The following is a 24,210-nucleotide window of genomic DNA, read 5'->3' as shown; positions in this document are numbered from 1 at the left end:
GGCCGCGAACTCCCCTTGCGGTTGGTGGCAGAATCAAGTTAAAGTCGGACCCGGACTCCTGCTGCGGCCGCCGCTTCTCTTTGTTGTTCTTGAGTAGTTTCGCTGTCCGCCCCGGCCGGGCGCGCTGGGCTGGCTGGAGTGTTTCGCCTTAGGTATAAATGAAAGTTGTAAATGGCTGGTCTTATTTTCTTTTCTCAAGCAAATTTTTGTTTTTCTCTTTGTCCTTTACTTTCCCTTCCTGGTTGTGTCATTCCAGTTTATGTTTCTGGCTTTGATTTGCTTACTTACTTTTTGAGTATTACGGGTGATGGCGGTATGCGGGACACATTCTCGGCACCTAACTGACCCACCCCCACCTTCCACTCCTAACAAAAAAATAAAGGACGGTAGTTTATTTTATTGCTAGGATTACGAGTACTGAGCGTGAAATTGGTATACGATGTAGGGCGGTGGCTGCATCATAGCCCCAAACTGCTGTTATAATCTCTCAGGCAAGATTTTCAAAGAAATGGGTGTGTTTGGTTAACTTGAAAGATTTCTTTGAGGGTATAGAGAGGTTTTTTAAACTCTCTTGGTGATTGATAGCTCTTTTCCCCCTGAGAATACTAGTAAAATTTTTAATGACTGTATTTGTTTCTAATTAATTTATTTTGAATTTAGTTTCCTAATGCCTTTCGATTTTGCACCATAGTTTTAAGGTGAAACTGCCCGTTTGTCCGGAATTACAAAGATGATGTGGAATCATTTTAATTAGTCTGAGTTGATTTTCTAAAGGCATGTAATCTGGGCTAATTTTGTTAACAACCTCTGAATTTTGCCAAAATTAGCATCTCTTTAGCATCAATAGCAGTTTGATAATGCGGATTTTAAGAAGTAGGTTCAGTATTTTTTGTTGGAAGAAACCATGTACCCTTAATAGATAATAAAGAAAGGCATACTTTCATAAAGCAATTAGATTTAGAATATTGCAATGGAATACAGTTTATTGTGGATTTCATTAACTGCCTTTGCCTTGTTGTTCTGAGACTATATTTCAGCTGAAATATAGCATAGGAAGTTCCACTGAGTAACTTTTTTTTTTTCTGCTAAGGACTTTTATTTCTTATTTTCTCTTTGGAAAGTTCTGATATGCTAAGTACATGACATTTCAAATTGTAAGTGATTGATACAATTAACTTTTAAAATATGATATCCTGTTAATGCTTCTTAAATTTGTTTTCTTTATGATTTTTTTCTTAACCGGGTTTGTAACTGAGTGAGCTGTGTAATACAGGTAGGCTAAGCCCTTAGATTTGCAGTATCTTTAGATCTAAAGGTGCTAATGAATTATGTAAGTTTCAGTTGTTGGAATTAAAACTAAAAGCCTTTCTAGAGAAAATTGATACAACATTTGTGAGTCTATTAATAGAAGTGGCTTTTTCTTTGCTTTCCAGGTTTTGAGGTGAGGTTGCGTTAAAGAGGTATTACATTTTAATTTTTTGATTTTCAGAATGGGAGTGCCTAATAGAAACTTCTCTGTTTAGCCAAGTGCCTGCTTTGTAAATCTTGAACTTAGAAAAAATTGCAAATCATTTTCAGATTTAGTGAAAATTTGGGCTGAGAAAGTGAAATTTTTGAATACCTTTTATATGGATCTTTGGCCTTTTATGATGGCTTTGCTGCTTGAAGCAATTCTGCTTATACTATAAAGCAGCAAACCTTATTTCAAAAACTTGTGCTTCACTTTTTAAAGCTACATTTTACTTGAGCTATTTCTTTGTGTGTGAATTATTTTTTCTGCATNCCCAAGAAAGAGCAAGTATTAAACTAATTTATGCTGCCCAGTTACACTCCACCTCTCTGGCTTGGAAGCTGTTTTTTCTGATTGAGCTGGTGTTATAGTAACATCATTAGACACTATTCTAATTGAGCTCTGAATTGCTGAGGCCCCTACTAGGGCAGTTAACCCCACAGGATCTGCCTCGTTCATTACATTTAAAATGCATGTTTAATTTTGTCTAAGCTTTTGCCTATTTTGGTGAGAGTATACATTATTTTTCTTATGTTTAAACTTATTTCAGTTCTATTTTGGCCCTCTCTAGCTCATGTCTAACTTTTTTTCATTTTTCATTCAGAGATTTTTAGAGTGAATGGTTCTTTAAACATCTTATGTTGGCATTTCAGTGCTCATTGTACATGTTTTGATTTCCTTTTTCTCTAGAAGATTGTGTAGTTAGGCAGAAATTTCTGTTTTGCTTAAGTGATAATTAAAGGTGACTCTGGGGGTGCCTAGGTGGCTCAGTTCATTAAGCGTCTGCCTTTGGCTCAGGTCATGATCTCGCAGTTCATGAATTCGAGCCCTGTGTCAGGCTCTGTGGTGGCAGCTCAGGGCCTGGAGCCCGCTTTCGATCTGTCTCCCTCTGTCTCTGCCTCTCCCCTGCTTGTGCTCAAAAATGAATAAACCTTGAAAAAAATAAATGTGGGGCACTTGGGTGGCTCAGGCGGTTAAGCTTCCGACTTCAGCTGAGGTCATCATCTCAGGGTTCGTGGGTTGGAGCCCCGCATCCGGCTCTTTGCTGACAGCTCAGAGCCTGGAACCTGCTTCGGATTCTGTGTCTCCTTCTCTCTCTGCCCCTTTCCTGCTCCTACTGTCTCTATCTCTCTCTCAAAAATAAATTAAAAATGAGGGGTGCCTGGGTGGCTCAGTCGGTTGAGCGTCTGACTTCGGCTCAGGTCATGATCTCGAGGTTCGTGGGTTCGAGCCCCGCGTCGGGCTATGTGCTGACAGCTCACAGCCTGGAGCCTTTTTCAGATTCTGTGTCCCTCTCTCTCTCTGACCCTTCCCTGCTCATGCTCTCTCTCTCTCAGAAATAAATAAAACATTAAAAAAAGTAAATGTGACTCTGAAGTGACGTTTAATCTTGTGTAAAACTAACATGACTAAGACCGTTTCATTGATTTCATTATTTTCTGCACTAAATGAAAGGTATAGGACATAGATCAGCATAACAGAATTTAATTTTGTTAAATTATCAAATTTAGGGCTCTTTACTCAACAGGTGATGAAGATTCAATTGCTTTAAAAAGGGAAAAACAGTTGACAAATATGTCTAGATATTCATTTGAACAACTTTCAGTATGATACTGTTTGCATCATAATATGACAAAACATATGCTTGATAATGAGTCAGATTAAGTATTTTTGGATTTTTTTCCTCATTTTAAAAATGTGTAATTTTGGTGATGGGAAAAGTGGCTGAATTCCAGTTTCTCAGGAACAAGGTATTTTAGGTTGTGTCACCTTGACACTATTATGTGGTATGTTTTGCATCCAAGAAAATTTAACCATAAGAGTGGATGGAAACTAGGGTGGTACTTATGTAAAACTAAGAAGATAGGTGTTCAGAATCTTAATTTAAGTCTTGATTATTTGCTACTACAAATGATATAGGTCAGATAGTTAGCTACAAGAGACTGATTTATAAAGAGTGTCTATTGGGGTGCATGGGTGCCTCAGTCAGTTGACAATCCGACTCTTGATTTTGGCTTAGGTTGTGGTCCCAGGGTGGTGGTGCTGAGCATGGAGCCTACTTTAGATTCTCTCCCCCTCCCTCTCCCTTCTCCTTCTCTCCCTCTCTCCCGCTCTTCTTCTTTCCCTCTCTCCCTCTCCCTGTACCTCCCTCCCCCCTCTGTTTTCTTCCTGGCTTCTGTTCGCTCTCTCAAAAAAAAGTGTTTATTATAACATCTCAATTTAAAGTTGGTGATAATTGGGGGCGCCTGTGTGGCTCCGTGGGTTAAGTGTCCACCTTTGGCTCAGATCATAATCTCACGATCTGTGAGTTCAAGCCCTACATCAGGCCCTGTGCTGATAGCTCAGAGCCTGGTGCTGTTTCAGATTCTGTGTCTCTTTCACTCTCTGCCTCCTCCCCTGCTCTGTCCTTCTCTCTCAAAAATAAACATTAAAAAATTTTTTTTTAAGTTGGTGATAATTGCAAATCCATTTAGGCTCAAAGACTGTGTTAAATGAAAACTGCATTTTAGAAAACTTCTAACTGTGGGATTCATCTTTTTATTACTTTTTAACTCCCAAGATTTGGGACAGTGGTTCTCGACTTAGGCTGCATTTTGAAATCTTTTGGGGAGCTTTGCAGACTACTGGTGGCTGGATTCCATCTCCAGAAATTGTGATTCAGTTGGCCTGGGGTGCAGCAAGATCAGAGTTGGAGGTGGTTTAGCTATTAGGGTCCTCTAACTTTTTTTTTTTAATGTTTTTAATTTATTTTTTGAGAGAGAGAGTGAGCATGAGGAGAGGTAGAGAAAGGGGGACAGAGGATCTGAAGTGGGCTCTGTGCTGATAGGCTGACTGCAGTGAGCCTGATGTGGGCCTCGAACTCATGAACCGGGAGAGATCATGACCTGAGCCGAAGTCAGATGTTCAACCCACTGAGTTACCCAGGCACTCCATCTAACTTTATTTTTTGAATTGTTTCAACTTGGGTTGGCTTTACATTCTTTCATACAATGATGTACCTATGTGCTATGTAATCGTCTCATATCTAACTTTATGGGTCTCTTGAAGGTATTGCCCCATTTGTTTTGCTTCAATGTCTGTCTCTTCATTTGTTCCTCTCTCCCCTCTTTTCTCCTCTTTCTTTGTTTTTCAATTCATTTGAAATGTCTGGTAGCAAGTTTTAGGAACTTGTATTTCCCATGATAAGATCCCCCCCGCCAAGTACTTTAAAATACTTACTTGGGCTCCTTTTAGAGATTTAGGATTTTGTGTAGGTGCCAAAAGTAGCATCTAAACTCCCAATGGAATTTGGTCTTGGGAGGGGGGGGAATATTAATCTGTTTGGAAACCATAACATTTTCCAGTCATTTCACTGGTTAACTAGTCACTTCACTGGTTCTGAGAGGCAAGTTGAATTTAGTTTTTGCTGTCAGGAGTTAACTTAAACACTGTGAGACAGTTGCTCAGCAAGCCCAACTAGTTAACATTTCTTTAGAGATCATCTAAGGAGGGCATGGTCAGCTCTTCACTTACGTCACCTCAAGTAGTTCCCAAGTGCTAGTTGAAGAGTAGTTGCATCTCCATCTGTGGAAGAGCTTTTTTTTTTTTTTAATTTTAGTTATTTTTCTCTTTCCATGCTCCATCCCAACACACATAGATTCAGAATGGGAATTGAGTGGAGGAGGCATGGGAATCTGTATGACATATTTTTTTTAAAAAGTAGCTCTTGATTTTATAGGCTTTGAATATTTTAGTATGCTTATCCTTATTGCTTTGTTTTAATGTGGTACAGGCTTTATTTTGCAGGCATTGATGCACTGGAGTAATTTACTTAAGATTTATCAAATCCCAATTTGCATATTTAGAGTGCATTTCATTTATGTTTTTTTTTTAAGGACTGTTACTGAATTATTTTTTTGGAGTAAGGGATGATTTCTCTATTTTAATATCGATGAATTCAGATCTTTTTCAGGTCAAAATATATTCCTATTTCTTTTTCATGCTATGACTTTTAAGTATAAAGACTTCCAATCACCTCACCTAGGAACCAGTTTACCCAGTGCTCTTTTTGGCCCCCGGTCTCTTGTCTCTCTCTTCAGCAATTGAGGTGGATACCCTTTCCATGGGGTAGAGAAATCCATGGTTTGTTGCCTTTGCGATTAACAAAAAATGTTGGAGAGCTGGGTGACAAAGCTGTTGCCATTGGCATCTTTCACGTGACCAGTTCTTCCCAGGTTAGCACCTTCAGTCACCATACACAGATTACCAGTATCAAACCTGCTGAAATCAGTAATCTTTCCAGACTCCAATATTCTGAATGGTGTCATTCACCTTGATGAGGAGATCAGGATAGCGGATGGTGAGAGCATCATGGGTCACCAATGAGGGATTCCTTTTATCCCCATAAAGATCATTCTCACTTTGCACAACTTATACTTGGCCTCCTCAGGTATAATCCGATGAACAGCGAAGCGGCCCTTGGTGTCATAGTTTAGATGCAAATTCTCCCCAGTTTTGTCAGTGTTGATGACATTGATAAAACCAGCAGGGTAGGTTATATCAGTTTGGACCTTGCCATCAATCTTAATAAAATACTACATACAGATCTTCTTTACCTCAGGTCCTGTTAGGACATACTTAGTCTGTTGTTTAGGAAAATGATGAGAGGGAGATGATCTCTCAGTTTATGGGGCCTGATAGATGGACAAGGGGCAAACAAACAAGTCAGTCAATCCAGCATCCTGTGCTCTGGAGCTGCCTGCGTGCTTCAGAGTCTTCTTGGGACCACAAGCCATGGCTATACTAGGCATGAAAACAGCAAAATATATTTCTAAATGCAAAACTTTATTAAGGATATTTATCAACAGTATTCATTAGTGAATTCTAGAGCATATTAGCAGATGCTAATCATTGTAATAATTCAATCACTTGGTGAAAGGTTGACCGAAAGTAGTACTTAATGTGGTGAGATAAACCAGGTATTATTGTACCAAACACACTAGGTACATTTCTGTCATAGATGTGGCCCACTAAAATTAAGTTAAAGGAAGAATTTCATGTGTATAGATGTTGAAATTAAGCAGCCAGTTTTAAAGAAAAATGACGTAGCTTTTGTGCAATTAGTGTATTTTTTAAAATTTTTAAATATTTGTTTATTTTTGAGAGAGAGAGAGAGTGTGAACAGGGGATGGGCAGAGAGAGAGGGAGACACAGAATCTGAAGCAGGCTCCAGGCTCTGAGGTGTCAGCACCGAGCCTGACATGGGGCTCGAACTCCCAAACCGTGAGATCATAACCTGAGCCAAAGTCAGACGCTTAACCAGCTGAGCCACTCAGGAGCCCCTGTGCAATTAAATTAGTGTTTTTAATCAGTTGCATATATTTATGATACTGTAATTTGTTTCACTGTCTTTTTGGTAATTTGTAAAGTGAACTGTGTAGATTAGCATAGACTATATCAGTGCTTTGTAAAACTGACAGCACGTCAGACTCCTCGAGTGCTTTTTAAAGGTAGGGCCCCACTCCTGATACATATTTAGTAGGGCTGGGCTAACCTGCAGGGAATTCTGAAACACCTCTTTTGAAAGAATAAACTACATGAGTTGATAGTTTCCTTTGTTTCAAAGGTTTTAGGAAATGTATTATTCAGTTATCAGTTATTAAAATTCAGTCTTTTAGAATACTGTTTCCCAGGGCACCTGGCTGGCTCAGTCAGTTGAGCATCCAACTCTTGGTTTCGGCTCAGGTCATGATCTCATGGTTTGTGAGATTGAGCCCCATATTGGGCTCTAGGCTGATGGCATGGAGCCTGCTTGGGATTCTCTCTCTCTGTCCTCCCCCCACTTGCTCTCTTTCAAAATAAATAAACATTAAAAATCATTTCCCAAAGTGTAGTCCACAAAATCTTGGGGTCCCCATGACCCTTTTAGGGAGCTCATGAAGTCATTATTATTATTTTTAATGTTTACTTAATTTTGAGAGAGAGAGAGAGAGAGAGAGAGAGAACACGAATAAGTGGGGGAGGGGCAGAGAGAGAGGGAAACAATCTGAAGGAGGCTCTGCCCTGTCAATGCAAAGCCCAATGTGGGGCTCAAACTCCAGAACCATGAGACCATGACCTGAGCTGAAGTTGGATGCTGAACTGAGTGAGCCACCCAGACGCCCCATCAAAATTACTTTTGTAATAAAATGTGTTACTTGCTGTATTTCTGTGTTGATATTTGCACTGATGCTGAAGAAGTAGTGGGTGGCACACCACTTGTACCTTAGCACCACTTGTCAGGGCAGTGGCATTAAACTGTATGAATCTTTACTGTGTTCTTCACAGACAAACACACATGTTAAGCATTTGAAAAAGTGTCATTTTAACTTAAGAATATTCTTGGTCAAGCAGTAATAAGTTTTATTTTTAAAATCTCCACCCTGGAGTGCATATCTTTTTAATACTCTTTGTGATTCAGTGGAAGTGTGCCTAAAGTACTTCTGCACATCCAAGTACAAGATTCATCTCTAGGAACATTACCTGTGTGGTTGAGCTTCAAGGTAAATTAACTGTTTTTGAATGGAATACCACTCTTATTTTTACTTAAAAGAATGAGAGATGAACCACAGTTACTCATACTTTGATATTTGTCAGGTATTTCCTTGAAAATTAATGAAGTGGGCCTGACACTCAAAGAGAATAACTGGTAGTTGTCAATGATAAAATCTGTTCTTTCAAGTGAAAATTAGATTTTAAAACTTGTATCTGCCACCCTGGGCTTGCCAGCTGTGTGATACTTAAAGATTTTTCTGATGAGATTGGTGGTGATATTAAGGAATGTGATTTTTTTTTAATGTTGATTTATTTTTGAGACAGAGTGAGACAAAGCATGAGCAGGGGAGGGGCAGAGAGAGAGGGAGGCACAGAATCCAAAGCAGGGTCCAGGCTCTGAGCTGTCAGTACAGAGCCCGACGCGGGACTCGAACCCATAAACTGTGAGATCATGACCTGAGCCGAAGTCGGACGCTTAACCAACTGAGCCACCCAGGCGCCCCAGGAATGTGATTTTTAAAAGATGTATATTGTGTAAGGAAATGTGTCAGCATTTGGAAGATCTGTATAATTCATTGAACTAGTATTTTTTGGTGACCAATGCATGATGTTACAAGATATATCACTAATATATCACCAGTATACACCAAACAGAGCCAAGAATTTCGTTGATGTGGTTTCAGATTCCACATTGCAGCTAACCTTTAACAATTGCCAGTTGGTGCATTTTGGTGTTGAATAAAAGATGAATAATCATTATGATCTAAAAATACTATTAAAATACTCCTCCCTTTTCTAAGAGTGTATGTGCGTGAGGCACATTTTCTTCATGTTCTTTAACCAGAACAACAGATTGAATGCAGAAGCAGGGCACCTGCCTGGCTCAGTTGGTGGAACGTGTGACTCTTGATCTCAGCATTGTACGTTTGAGCTCTATATTGGGTGTAGAGATTACTTAAAAACATAATCTTAAAAAATAAAAAAGGATGCAGAAGCAAATATGAGAATCTAGCTGTCTTAAGTTAGATGTTAAATTAGCAAAAATGGACAACAGTGTCACTCTGAATATGATGTTTTTGTTTGGGAAAATGGTTATTTTTCATAAAACATTATATTAACACATAATAGGCTTATTATTTTAAACTAAGTTAATAAAATACATATTTAAACACCTTTTAGTTTTAGCACATAAATGAAAAGAAACATTAACGAAAGCTGTTTGGAATTCTCAGTTATTAAGAATGTAAATAAGAGGACCCAGTAATTAAGAATGTAAATAAGGAGACCTGAGACCAGATAGTTTGACAACCGCTATTTTTTAAATGTTTATTTCATTTGAGAGAGGGAGGGAGAGAGAGTGAACATGGGATAGGAGTAAAGAGAGGGAGAGAGAGAGTCCCATGTAGGGTCTGTGCTCAGTTTGGAGCCCAGTTTGGGCCTTGATCCCACAACCATGAGATTATGACTTGAGTTGAAATGAGTCAGATGCTTAACTGACTGAACCAACCAGACCCCCCTTGACAACTGTTATTTTTAAAGTTATTAATTGTCTATATAATTCACTGGATTACTGATTGGTTCCAATTTTTATGCAGTTTGTGTTATATCACTGTTATTTCTATGAATGTTAATTCAATTTTTGCTCAATAATTATGTACCGGAAAATATGTACAAGTCAAATTTTTGTCAAAAGAGGAATTCATTGGCTTGGTCTGAAAATAGAGCTGGTCTCAGAGTGCCAGATCGTGGGTCACAACCAGCCAGTATCATCAGGACTCTTTGTCTTGGCTTTGCTTTTCTTTCTGTTAGTTTTAAGTCTTGGGTCAGGTTGAGGCTAACTACTCCCAGTGTCAAGTCCAGCAGAGAGAGAATTTTTTTTCCCATTGCCGTTCCAACAGAAGTCCCGGAGCTGTGTCATTGATTTGACTTGGGTCCTTTCCATCCCTGAAACAACTAGTGGTGCTAGGAGCTGCCTCTGGTTAGTCCGTCTGGGGATCGCCCCACCTGCCCAAATGGGGGTCTCCTTCGAAAATCAATTGCAGAATGGTTGGGCGACAAAAAACAGGTGTCACATTCACATAGATGACTTTGTTGATTCTTCTTTTTAAAAATTTTTTTAGAAGTTTATTTATTTTGAGAGAGAGAGTGTGAGCGAGCAGGGGAGGGGTAGAGAGAGAGGGGATCCGAAGCAGGCTCTGCACTGTCAGCACAGAGCCCGATGTGGGACTGGAACTCACGAGTGGTGAGATCCTGACCTGAGCCGAAATCAAGAGTTGGATGTTTAACCAACTGAGTCCACCCAGGTGCCCCTCTTGATTCTTCTTTTAACCTCTAATTTATGAATCTAAAAAAATGTTAATTTTTTGGCTTAACAGAAATTTACTTTAACCTTAATTAACCTCTTTAAGTTTATTTATTTATTGAGAGAGAGAGAGAGAGAGAGAAAACAAGTGGGGGAGGAACAGAGAGAGAGGGAATCCCAAGCAAGCTCTGCACTGTCAGTGTAAAGTCTGACGCAGGGCTTGAACTCACTAACTGTGAGATCATGACCTGAGCTGAAATCAAGAGTTGGACACTTAACCAACTGAGCCACCCAGGCACTCCCTTAATTAACCTCTTTAAAGCTCTGTTTACAAATATAGTCCCATTCTGATGGGGTTCTGGGGGTTAGAGCTTCAACATATGAATTTGGGGTGAGGTGAGACATTTCAGCCTATAACACTCTGTCAATAACAGTATTGGAAACTCTGATATGAAATACTCAGATCAGGCGCATTTTAAGCTCCTTCTAAGATTCTCTTGATTCTGTCACCTCCCAGATCTTTAGCAGCTTGCTCTGTGTCAGCTGCTGCTCTAGCCTTCCTCTTCTGTTAGGGACTACATGGTTTCACCACCCGGAGGTGACCAGACACTGAGGCCTGCTGCAGAGCCAGACTGACCAGTCGTCACCCCAAGTTTCTGGCCTCTCTTTCTCCGGGACCTGGATGAGATGCTGTGTGGTGGGGCATGGGATCTCATTTCTGGTGCAGCAACCAGAGGGGCCATATGATGCATCCCAGAAATGCAGAGAGGTTAAGTCCCCATTGAAGCAAACTTTTTTAAAATTTCTTTTTTTAAATGTTTATTTAAACATTCTGTTTATTAAACAGAGAGGGAGAGGGAGACACAGAATCTAAAGCAGGTTTTAGGCTCTGAGCTGTCATTGCAGAGCCAGACACAGGGTTTGAACTCATGAACTATGAGATCATGACCTGAGCCAAAGTTGGACACTTAACTGACTGAGCCACCCAGCCATTCCGAAGCAAACTTTTTTTTAAAAATTGAAGTATAGTTGACCTACAATATCCTATTAGTTTCAGGTGTATATTGTGATTTGATGTTTTTATATGTTATAGGATTATCCATCCCCACAATAGGTCTAGTTACAAAGTTAATTTTTAAATAAGATTACTTAAGGTAAAGCTGGTATACCAGTATGATATTTAACCCAAGACCAGCAGGTGAACAAGAAGCCTGTCTCTAAATTTGTCCTTTATAGTTCATCTTTCTTTCTTTTTTTTTTTTTTGAGTTTATTTATTTTGAGAGAGAGAATGCAAGTGGGGGAGGAGCACAGAGAGAGAGAGAGAGAGGGAAAGAACGAATCCCAAGCACAGAGCCCAACACAGGGCTCCATCTCATGAACCGAGCCATCAAATCATGACCTGAGCTGAAATTAAGGAGGTCATGAGTCAAATGCTCAACCAACTGAGCCACCCAGGTACCTCCCCTTGTAGCTCATATTAAATGTTAGCACAAAAACATTCTTTTCATTTGATTGTATCATTTGCATCTCAGATTTTGCATCAATGAGTATTGATACCTGTGCGCTTAGTCCTTTGTGCTCTTTGGAGTTTTTCTCCAGTTGCTCTCAGTTTAAGGAACTTCAATTCTTAGACTTTCCTCTGTTTAGAATATAGGCTATTGTTGTAGGCAATTGAACTAAACCTGCACACCTTTTTATGTTTCCTGCTTGTAAGCCTATAGTTTGAATTTCTTTCTAGTGGTAGTTCACCAGGCCAGACTTTTTCTTTTTCCTTTGTTAAATATAAACATTTGTCTCTTATTCTCGTATTAAGTAATTTATTGATCATTGGTCAAATACCTATAACTTGTAGAAAATATGTGTTTCATAAATATAATACTGACAATAATTCAAAAGTAAATAGCCATCTGAGAAATAAAAAAGTCAACATTCATTAACTAAAGTTTATGAATTCCCATGAGAACCTCTCAGGCCAGCACTCAGCTTTTTCTGTTTTAGAGGTTATTTTAATTAGCTTGGTTGTCTGGCTCTATAGTCCATGGAGTTCCTATTAGACCTGTGGTCAATATCAGGTGAATAGCTTATGATTAATAGCAAGGCGAGACAAAACACAGTAGGTGGGTAGATGTAAGGGACCCTCTGTCCTTTTGCTGACTTTTTACCTCCCATTATCCCTGTCATCGTGGGATGGTTTATTCTATTACAGAGCCTTTATCTAGTAGCTCTACATTAGAGACTTTTAAATAGGCTTAGCTTCTCTACTGAGCCTTTCAAACTCAGTATATTTAAAACTGAATTTGTTATTTACCCTTTTAAAATCTTTTATTCTTTATCATTTAGTTAACTAAGAAATGAGTCTTCTTTTGACTGCCTTTCTTTTCACCTTTTGTACTTAATTGATTAAAAAATCTAGTCCATTCTACTTAGAAATATTGGTTTTCCCTTTGTTTCTATTGCCCATGCACCTAATCTTGGCCCTATCACTTTTCTGTTCAGTCTCCTAACTAGTGTTCTGTTTCCTTTTCCAGAGTTATTCTCCATGCTTTCACTGTAGTTTTCTTCCTAATGCAAATCTAATGTTATTTCTTCCCCTTTCCTATGATGAACCCAGACAAAACATCTGCACTCTTACCCCTCTGCTTTTCCTGATTTTCCTGCAGCCTGGAGAATTCTTATTCACGTGCGGCAGTTATTCGTATTACTCCACCAGTATTCTGAGGCCTCTCTTCTGGCTCATGGTAGTGTTGTGCTTCTCTGCCTCCTTCCCCCACTATGAAATTAGGCATGCCGCCGGGTGTCTCAGCCTCACCACTGTTGTTGCCATTTTGGGCTGGCTAAATTGTTGACGTGGGTTGCTGTCTTGTGCATTGCAGGATGTTTAGCAGTAGCTCTGGCCTTTATCCACTTGATACCCAGTAGTACTCTGCCTCCAACCTCCCCATTCCCGTTGTGACAGTCAAAAATTTCTTTAGACATTGCCAAAAGTCTCCTGAGAGACAGTTTTTTCCTGGTTGGGAACCACTGATGTGGCCATATAACTTTGGCCAATCAAATGTGAGCAGAAGTGATAGCCTTTAAAAGACAGTACTTGAGTTATCCTCCCTTTTCTCTGCCATGTAAGGACATAGGTAGTGATGGAGCCTTTTTAGCCTAATCGCTGAAAGGTGTTAGTGAGCAGTGACCTTTTTATCTGTGATGGACATATAGTTTAGTTTATACAGAAAATAAACCTTTGTTTTAAGCTACCGATATTACGGGGGTTGGTGGTTGCTGCAACGTTAGCATAGCCTAGCCAGATACATCATGCTAAGACTTACCTTGTCTCTGGACTTACCATCCTTTCTCATTTATGGTCCCAAATCACTTTAATACCTACCTCTATTAGCATCTCTTACTCAGTGTAGTAATATTTTGGACCTTCTAGATTAGTGGTTCTCAGTGGAGTAAGGACTGCTGTTTAAGGGATGTTGTGGAAATTAGTGAGAGGACCTTTGGTAGTGGCTGGAGGTGAGGAATGCCATCCTATAATGTGAGGGACCATAAAGAATTACCACAGATCTCATAGCACTTTCACATGCCCAGAAACTCACGTAGAAGGAAAACGTTATAACTAGCTTAGTATCTGACTCCAGCTTCATGTATATTCAGTTTTTCGAGAATCAAGTTTCTCTTAATTCTTTTTCTTAAGTTGAAGTTCTGTTTGGAATTTTATCAAGAATTCACCACTTGGGGAAATCTGTATCACAATCTGCAGTGCCATTGTGCTATTTGAGTTGCCAAAACAACACACCTGTCTTGGAAGGTGTGAATTTGTCATAATTATGCTGTCATCATTATGGTGATTCAACATATAAATGCAGTTATCATGCTTGAACATTTTTTTAATGCACACTTTATTATGTTTTAGTCTTCTCTTTTATATTACAATTAAGGCACTGTTAAATTCTTAAAAATATGTAAGTATGTTAGAAGTTTGTTTCAGGATAACCAAGAGGGGGTAATATAAATGATTTGTTAACAAAAATGGGATATTTGTTTGATAGAGTTGAGAACGACTTTCTGATTATATGTTACTTGGTTTTTGTATCTGGTGTGCTTTGTGCATATTAGTAGATACAGTATTTGTTGAATTGGTCAATTTATGGTTCCCGGATTGCTTTTATGTGTACATTGTTGCATTTGATTACTATAAAGAATCTGTAAAGTTGGCAAGGGAGATCTTGTACCCATTTTACAGATAAGAGAATTGAAGAACATATTAACTTGCCTAGTCATCCTGCTAGAGTTTTAATCAGAACTTACAATTTTATTTATACCATTCTAGTACCATTGTCTATCATTCCATACCACTCATAAAAAATTATAACCCAGAACTGTTTAATGTAGGAAAATACCTATATATCTCTATTGGTATTATTTTATTTTTTAAAGATGTTTATTTATTTTGAGAGAGAGAGAGAGCGCACGCCTGAGAGAGCATGAGTTGGGGAGAGGCAGAGAGCAAAGGAGAGAGAGAAGCCCAAGCAGCCCAGCATTGTCAGTGGCTGTCAGCACAGAGCCCAACTTAAGGCACAGTCTCACAACTTGTGAGATTATGACCTGAGTTGAAAGCAAGAGTCCAGTGCTTAACCATGACTAAGCCACCCAGGAGCCCAGGTATTACTTTTTATGCAAGGAACTTTATATTATGTTTTAGGCACTTGTAATCATAGGACTTCAACAAGGATAAAATCAAGAACATGGTGTTTAAGAAAGCAAGGACAGGGGCGCCTGGGTGGCTCTGTCGGTCAAGCGTCCAACTTCTGCTCAGGTCATGATCTCATGGTTCATGGGTTCAAGGCCTGTATCAGGCTCTGTGCTGACAGCTAGCCCAGAGCCTGGAGCCTGCTTCAGATTCTGTATCTCCTTCCCTCTCTAACCCTCCCCTGCTCACGCTCTCTCTCTCTCTCAAAAATAATTAAAACATTAAAAATAAAAAAAGAAAGCAAGAACATTTTTATCAGTTTTCAAAGAAAACTGTTAAAACAGTTTCTAAGATACCATTAGGCCCCAAATAGCTTAAGTTTTAGGAGTGGTAACATCTGAGTGTGGGGAAATAATTACACTCAAACACTTTAATTATAAATTGGTACAAATCTTTTAGAATGTAACATCGGAAAATGAATTCAACAACAAATTTTGTACTCTTTAAAATTTGTTGCAAGGAAATGCCATAGAATACAAAAGCTATAGTCAATCCATATTTGCCTCCTGTATGTCAGGAACTGTGCATGGTGCTGGGAATTTCTAAGGTGAGGAAGTTTTGCTGTTTTCTTGAACTTCTAGATTTGTGGCAACAGAGCATAAGACAAATACATAATCACATAACTGTAATATAACGTGTTGGGTTGTAATTGGGGTGTGTTTTAAATTTGAGGGAGGGGATCAATTAACATACCAGGGAATACCCAGTAAACACCAGGAAAGTTGTTCTCCAGGATTGGTGGGGAGAGGAGACATTTAAGCTGTATTTTGAAGGATAACTAGGACTTAGCCAGGTGGATAAAATAAGACTGGATGTTTTAGAAAAAAAAATTGCACGAGCATAAATCTGAAAATACATACAGAAATGCATTCATTTGACCATAAGGAGCACTTACATGTGCTAGGAGTTGGGCACATCTAATAAGACAGGTACAATCCCTATACTGTAGATATTTCAGTCTCGATATTAAAATCTATGTGAGGTTGGCATTCAGAAATCTCAAACTGGTGGCTCTCTTGGGCCAGCTTTGAGTTGAAGGTGTGTTGGTTTTGGTATACACAGTGGTTTTTCTCTCTCCCTCTTCCTTCCTCCCCTTTCTCCACAAATAAGTTACTGATACTTAAAAATGAGATTTTATATACAAATGGGCATTGAGGATCAGGCAGCAGTGGTCTAGCATTCTCAAATGCCACTTCCACAGGAAGTGAATAGTGTCTACCCATTTTTGATGGGTGGTGCACTTGTGCTCCTTAGTACTTTTCTTTAAATCCGAGATATTTATATAATTTGCCTTGCTCCTGTAGAGGAGTTGTGAGTCCTGAATGAGTGATTTACTTCTGTCCTTACCCTTTGGAATTTTCTTTGACAAGTTTTAATAGATATACAGAAAAATGAGTAATGTGTTTTAGGAGAGTCTCCTTTTAAAGTAAACATTTTAGTACTCAGACTATAAACACTAAACATTTTAATACTCACACTGTAGCTGCGTTTTACTGAACATGGTGTGCTAGGCATTTCATGTAGTTTTTTTTCTCCCTTGTGCTCTGTGTACTCCTTTTAATCCAGGTTCAGAGAGTTTAACTTAATCTGTCCAACTACTTAGTGTGAGAGCTGAGATTCTAATCCAGGTCCCTGACTCAAACTCCCCCTACCACCCCAGGCAGGTAATCTTGTTATTCAGAAAATCTACCTTCAACATGTATTTATTGAATGTGGGCAAATGCTTACTATTCAAAGGTGTAAGAAAACTTTTTCCTGTATTGAACTAATTTAGTTGAGAAGGTAGGCATTTATGTAAAATAGGTAACAATAGAGGGCAACATGAGCTACATACCAAGTGATTGATAAAATGCCTGTGAGGCCCAAAACTACAACAGCATCAGGCAGAATAGAGAGGAGACTGCTGGAAATGACTAAGGTAGAGAATCCTGTAACTTTGTGAGAGAATATGGGGGTAGTAAAAGAGAGAGAGGTAAGTTGGAGATTTATCACGCTTTCCAATGCTGGGTAATTGAGTGGAATTAAATAAAGGTCATCAGAAGAGGAACAGGCTTTGGTAGAGACTGATGAGTTAGTTTTATTAATTTGGTTGGGGTTTGGGTAGCTTATTTTTAGTAAGCTCTGTGTCCAGTGTGGGGCTTGAACTCAAGACCTTAAGATTAAGAGTTGCATATTGTACTGACTGAGCCAGCCAGGTACCCTAGTGTGGGGGGAAGATTTTTAATGATTCAAGTAAATAGCAAAAGAAAATAAAAGCAGAATAAACATGAAATATAATATCATCAACAAACAAATTAAAAACAGCTCAGCACAAAGTATAGCCTCTACTCCTGCTTTATTTCATTTATTCTTAGGCTGATGGCTTGTTTCTTATTCCATGTGGGATCTTAAGGTTAGATAAGTTACTTAGTTTTGCACAGACTAAATAGATTCTTCTTTTATATTCATTTTCTACATTTTGATTTCTGTTGAAAATAATTTACTTTGTTGCTTTTACAGGTAAAATCTTTTGAGGAATTCAGTGGTCTTTCATTTTAATAATAACTTTATTAAAGGGCACCTGGGTGGCTCAGTCAGTTAAGCATCTGACTCCTGATTTTGGCTCAGGTCATGATCTCATGGTTTGTGAGATGGAACCGTGTGTCCAGCCCTGCGTCACGTCGGGTTCTGTGCTGACAGCACCGAGCCTGCTTGGCATTGTCTCTCTCTCCCTTCTTTCTCTGCCCCTGCCCCACATGCAGAGGCTTGCGGTCCTCTCTCTCAAAATAAATAAACATTAAAAAGAATAATAACTTTATTGAGGTAGGATTCATATACTCTAAAATTCCTCTTTAAAAATGTATAATTCAGTGGTTTTCATGTAATGATAGAGTTGTGCAACCATCACCATTATCAATTTTAGAACATTTTATTAGCCCTAAAAGAAACTCCATACCCTTTGGAGTTGCCTCTGACAACCGTTAATCTACTTTTTCTTTGTATGTAAATGCCTGTTCGGATATTTCTTATAATTGGGATTATAAGGTATGTGGCCTTTTGTGACTGGCTCTTTTCACTTAGCGTGTATTCCAGGTTCATCCATGTTTCAAGCATGGTAACAGTACTTCATTCTTGTTTATGACTGAATAATGTTACATTGTGTGGATATATATACTCATTTAAATAATCACTAGTTAATGGACATTTGTATTACACTTCATGACTATTATGAATGATAATTGCCGTGAACATTTATGTACATACAGGTTTTTGTGTGGACATAGGTTTTCTGTAATCTTGGGTGGAATTGTTAAGAGTGGAATTCCTGGGTCATATAGTAACTCTGTGTTTAACATTTTGAGGAATTGTCAAACTACTTTTCAAAGTGGCTGTACCATTTTGCAGTTCCATCAGAAATGGATGAGGGTACCATTTCTCCACTTCCTCACCAATGTTTACAGTTATCTCTCCTTTTGCTTTACTCAACCTAGTGTATGTGAAGTGGCATCTCCTTGTGGTGTTGACTTGCATTTCCCTAATGGCTAATGATGTTGAGCATCTTTCATATGCTTACTGGCCATTCTTTGGAGTGATGAGTATTAGAATCCTTTGCCCATTTAAAAATTTGTATTCATCTTTTTACTGTTGTCAGGGGTCTCTTTTTTAACAAAGATGGGTGTTTTTAACTGATAAACAACATTTTGTATCAGGTAATGGTAAATTTTTCATGTATATTATGGTAGACATTTAGGTTTAACTAGTCAATCAAGCGTGTTTTTAAAGTGCTGGTCTTCATTAGTAATCATTTTAAAAAGTCATGTTAAGATTTAGCTTTAGGGTGACTAGTTCAGTCCACAAGACTTGGTTGCGTATGCCCCTATAATAATGAGAAGGCCTAACTTCAATATTTTTTTGAATGTCAAAAACAGCAACATTTTAATTACATTATTTAAAACTCTGAGTACCAAATTTAAATTATGTACATTGAGTCTTTGACTTAACTGGAGCAACTCCATCTTTTCCCAAGTAATTGAATCTGCTTTGTGAAATGTGTTTTAATGTCTATGTCTTATTTCTTTTTTAGGTTATCCTGAATACCACATGCCTAATAATTTTCCTTGCAACGTTAGCCATTGTTTATCACTGCCTCCAAAAGATCAAAATTTCTCCGGAAATTGGAGACCTGTTTGATTTAAAAGAAATAACTTTAACAAATGGACAATATGTCTATTACAAATACACCAACAAGTAATGATGCCTGTCTGAGCATTGTACATAGTTTGATGTGCCATAGACAAGGTGGAGAGAGTGAAACATTTGCAAAGAGAGCAATTGAAAGTTTGGTAAAGAAGCTGAAGGAGAAAAAAGATGAACTGGATTCTTTAATAACAGCTATAACTACAAATGGAGCTCATCCTAGCAAATGTGTTACCATACAGAGAACATTGGATGGGAGGCTTCAGGTTAGTCTTGTTTTAGAGTTTTTCCATGTGTTTTGTAATGGCAGAGTAAAATATTCTTGCTTCCCCTTAAGTTACTATTGGATAATTTAATATTTGCTCCGTTTCTTCAGATACTGTACATCCTGTACCAATATGCATTATGGGACTATATGGAAGACTAGACCTTCCATATGATAAAGATATATCTTAAAAGTTTTTTAATGTTATAAGAAAAAATTCCAAGTAGAAAATTTGGAAAATAAAAATAAAAAGCGGAAGAAACCCTATACCTTTAGCACTTTGGGATTCATCTTTGTAGGTATTTCTCTTCTTTTTTTGGTATTATATGCACATTTAAAAAAACTGAGTTACATTTGGTCCTTTTATAATTTAGAAATCTGATACTGTATATTTGGTACTTTTATATGAAAAACTCAAAGAATTTAAGCATATCTTTAAAATTAAGTATTAAAAGCTTATATATTATAATTTTTTAATCCTTCATTTTCACTGATTACGTTTTTTTGTATAGAACTACATCATATATCTCCTGTGCTGCATATTTTTAAAGAAACATACAGAAATCTCATGTCATTAGATTTAAAATGTTTATTTCTAGATTTTAGGAATGGTTACGTCAACAAACTCATACTTTCTTTTTGCATTCTAAAAACTTGAGCACGGGTCTTGAAGAAATACTTTAGTTCATAATAAATGTTTCTCATTTATGAAACGGGGGTTATAATACTGACTTTGTATGATTGTAAGAATTAAATGAGAATATATATTAAGTGCCTTATTTAACGTGTGGCGCGTAACTGATGATCAGTAAATGGTTGTTTCTATCTCCCAGGTGGCTGGTCGGAAAGGATTTCCTCATGTGATATATGCCCGTCTCTGGAGGTGGCCTGATCTTCACAAAAACGAACTCAAACATGTTAAATATTGTCAGTATGCATTTGACTTAAAATGTGATAGTGTCTGTGTAAATCCATATCACTATGAACGAGTTGTATCACCTGGAATTGGTAAGTAGACTTTGCTCTTATCCTTAGATGCACAAAGGGAAAAGATCTCCCTTTATATGAAATTTCTTTGTTAAATTATAAATTCAGAGATAGCCCAGGACTTAAGATCTCAATAATGTTTTAATTTTTCTACGTTAAATTATAAATTTGGGGATAGCCAACCAAGATTAAAGAATCACATATTTTTAATGAAATGTAAATATTTAAATTTGAACTTTAGAACAGATTTGTATTTTGACAGTTAAAGCTAAGTATACACTATAGCTCATATTCAGCCCATTTAGAACATTATTTTTGAAAAATGAGATGGAAGGCATTATAGATGGAATAGTTTATGTATTGTCAGTTTTAAATAGTATTTATGCTACTATTCTTGAATTGAAATAGTTCATGAAGTAAAATTACATTTTGTAATTTTAAATACAGTGGAAAATATTTTCATGGTAATGATTAATGTTTCATTTTCTTTTCCCCTTTGAAAAATTAAGATCTCTCAGGATTAACATTGCAGAGTAATGGTAGGTAATCTGTTTCTTGTAACTTTCTCTGTTTTCTTTTATTCTGTCCCCTCTATTTTTTATTGACCTAAAATTAGTTTGTGTGCGTGCTGGTAACGTTAACAAGAAAAATACTCATTGCTTTGGAAATGTTGATTTGGCGGCCATTTATCAGTATTTAAAACTGATTTTAAATAGGCTGTTAGTTCTTTGGATTTGAACCACCACTTACAGAGAATATTTTTTGGATTGGTAAAAACAGCCTATTTTGGAAGAAAATCTCACAGAACCAGTTTAAATGATTATAGATACCTATAATGTATGGTAATTTGGAGTCATGTATAACATATCCATTAAAAATACCAATATTCTAACTTTTCTTTGTTTCTCCCTAACTTATTTTTATATATATTAATATTTTCCTCAGTCTTGTTACATTTTGAGTCAATAAAACAAGACTACTTTAACTTTCATAGATAATCTCTAATTCTGTTTTTAAAAGGAGAGTTTTGAGGTGGGGAAGTGAAATCATTGGGTGGTTGTTTTTTGTTCTGTTTTTTAGTATAATAAATTTGAGAACGGAGATCTGTTAAAACTTTAGAGCTATTACTTAGAACATGTTAATGAACTAAAATTTTTGTAGGAACCAGCTAATTTGCAGAGGAACTCTGATAAAGAACCACTGTCATCTTAGAAAGGTGTGCTGTTGTTCTGGAGGGAAACCATGGGTTGACACTTCTGGCAGCAGAATCTGAGGGGTGGGTCAGAACTACCATCTGACCTTTAACAAAATTTAGGAAGAGCATGAAGGTCTATTTGTTTTATTGTCCATTTTTCTTCCGTGTCATGAATAACAGAGGAAAATTGTAGTACCTTTTGTCACTTGTTTGTGGTTAGGAGGTTTCTGAGAATAGTGAGTTGGTACTGTGGTTGTGGTCTGGGAAGGGTACCTTTAAGACGATTAAAGTCCTTGATATTATGTCATTTATTTTCTTTGAAAGTAAATACCCTTCAGATTTTCACCATTCTCCATCCATGTTTTTGGAGAATTAAAGTGCTAGGGTTTGGGAGACTGTAGTGATAATTATATCAGAATTTCCTTAGTGGTGGTGGTTGTGAGGAGACCCAATTCTGAGGACTCATCACACTCCTCCCTTATTCTAAAAAACTGTCTTCAGCAGCTGTTATTAATGGTCGGATTGTGTGGGTGATCAGTTCATTTTAGTGACTCTAGTGCTGTTTTAGCCTTGTACTTCCCCCTAGTGGTGGTTTGTTAAGGCCAGGCGCAGTGGCTGATTTCCCTAGAAAACAACAGTTTTTCACAGTCCCTTCTAGATTTGGACAAAGAAGTAATATAAAGCCAGATAAAGAAAAAGTTAAGAAAATGGGATAATTCCTTCAGTTTTGAGTTGGAATCTTAGTGGTAATCATTTCCAGCCTATCTCCTATTTCCTGTGAAACTTTCCATGACCACATCAGTCTGCATATTCATTTTAAGAAATATTTAATGAGCATGTATTGCTTGGTACTGTGTTAGGATCTAGGGATGATAGGATAAGTAAGGTATATTTTCTCCACTCTAGTTAGCTCACAGTCTAGTGAAGGAAGGAAAAGGTAAATGAGACAGCAACAGTAGCATCAGACAAGTGCTGTGGTCTGAGGTGCGCCTAGTGGCTTCAGCTTTTCTGTCCCTTATACATACTCCTTACTCATCACAGGACATTTTACGGTTACTACATGTATGACCGCACTAAAAGTCCAGTGAAATCATCATAGCGAACACTTAACTAAGTACACATTTGTGTCAGGTACTGAGCCAAGTGAATTCAAGTGTTGCACCATTTCCATTATCCCTCCATGGTAGGTGGCACTATCCACACTTGATTAGATGAAGATCAAGATAGATAGCTATGAGGAGCTAGAGTAATGTGTACTCAGTATTAGATATTTAAACAGTAGGAAAATGTTACAAAAGAGTGTAAGTTCTGTGAGAGTAGAGATTTTTCTTTTGTTTATTAATGTATCCCAAGTGCTAGAACAGTACCTGGAACATAGGTGCTCAATAAATATTTATTCAGTGAATGAATCTGTTGAATGCTAGTCCATAATAGTTTGGTGTCTGTTTTTCTGGACTTAAAAAATATATACTATATGTTTTTTAATTTTATTTTTTTGAATAGGCAATACATGGTCCATAAATCAAATACTATAAAAAGGTATACAGTGAAAAGAAGTGCTCCCACCCTTGCCCCCATTCCCCCCTACCTCAGGTAATCACTTTTATTAGTTTCTGGTGTTTCCTTCCAGGGTTTCTTTATGCAAAAATACATGTATTATTTCCCTCCTTTCTGAAATAAAAAGCATATTGTGCACTTGTTCTGGACCTTGCTTTTTAGATTATAGTATGTGATTTTTGTAAACATGCATGTGATCATAGTGTACAATAGTGTTTTGTAACCTACTTTTTTTCTTTTGCAAAAAGTATATTGCAGACATCTATCCTTGATACCTACAGTTTTACCTAAGGGACATGGTTTAAGTTATTTGAGAAAGAGACTTGTAGTCAGGTAGAAGTCTCAAGCTTACATTTGGGGAAGGTTTAGTCAGTGTATTAGGCAAAAAAATATTACAAAGCATAAAGTAGAATTTAATTGTTACAATTGCACATTAAGCCAGACAGTCCATTGAAAAGCAAACGTGAGGAGTATCAAGTTGACCAACTGTTTCCTCAGATCCATAGCTTTCTCCTTATGTACTAGTAATACCAGTATCTGATAAAAAGATCCTAGTCAGTTTAACAACAAAACCCTAAGATGTCCAGGAATTAGAGATGTCAGGATCTATATGAAGACAATTATAGAACTTTGTTGAATAATGTAATTTTTTAAAAAGATTGAATAAATACAGTAATAGTTTGTGTCCCAAATGATTTTTTCTTGTATTTTTATGATTTAGCCAACATTAGTGATGAATGGTTGGGTCCAGTTTTTTCTTTTTTTACTGATATATAGTGATGTGGTTAGCATCCTCTTGGTTATCTTTTTGTTTCCATAGAATTTTTTTATTTTTAAAAATGTTTTTAATTTAAATTTTATTCTTTTCAATGTTTGTCTCTTTTGAGAGAGCAAGCTTATAAAAGCAGGGGAGGAGCAGAAGTGAGAGAGAGGGAGAATGAATCCCAGAGGTGGGGCTCA

At 37.5% G+C, this 24,210-nt stretch overlaps 1 protein-coding gene, 1 non-coding gene and 1 pseudogene across 3 annotated transcripts in view; 2 read left to right on the top strand and 1 right to left on the bottom strand.

Moving 5' to 3' along the window:
- Nucleotides 1-63: 63 nt before the first annotated feature.
- Nucleotides 64-24,210, top strand: part of SMAD4 (SMAD family member 4) — a 55,797-nt gene continuing 31,650 nt past the window's right edge. The window contains exons 1-4 of one of the 2 annotated variants that reach the window (XR_013338396.1): nt 64-152; nt 19,134-19,512; nt 20,345-20,519; nt 21,008-21,037. Coding sequence is in view for 1 of the 2 variants with exons in the window: in XM_077777597.1 (XP_077633723.1) it covers nt 19,264-19,512; nt 20,345-20,519; nt 21,008-21,037 (454 nt within the window). In the remaining variant the exon portion in view is untranslated. The remainder of the gene's footprint in view (nt 153-19,133; nt 19,513-20,344; nt 20,520-21,007; nt 21,038-24,210) is intronic. The other variant, XM_077777597.1, reaches the window with a different exon arrangement.
- TRNAR-UCG (transfer RNA arginine (anticodon UCG)) lies at nt 2,671-2,755 on the top strand. The gene has a single exon. It is a non-coding gene; the product is annotated as a tRNA-Arg (tRNA).
- Nucleotides 5,543-6,285, bottom strand: LOC144242694 (small ribosomal subunit protein eS4, X isoform-like; annotated as a pseudogene).

This window comes from Crocuta crocuta, unplaced genomic scaffold (assembly GCF_008692635.1).
Source record: "Crocuta crocuta isolate KB4526 unplaced genomic scaffold, BGI_CrCroc_1.0 scaffold36, whole genome shotgun sequence".
NCBI classification, from domain to species: Eukaryota; Metazoa; Chordata; class Mammalia; order Carnivora; family Hyaenidae; genus Crocuta; species Crocuta crocuta.
This window is presented reverse-complemented; position numbering and strand designations above follow the sequence as displayed.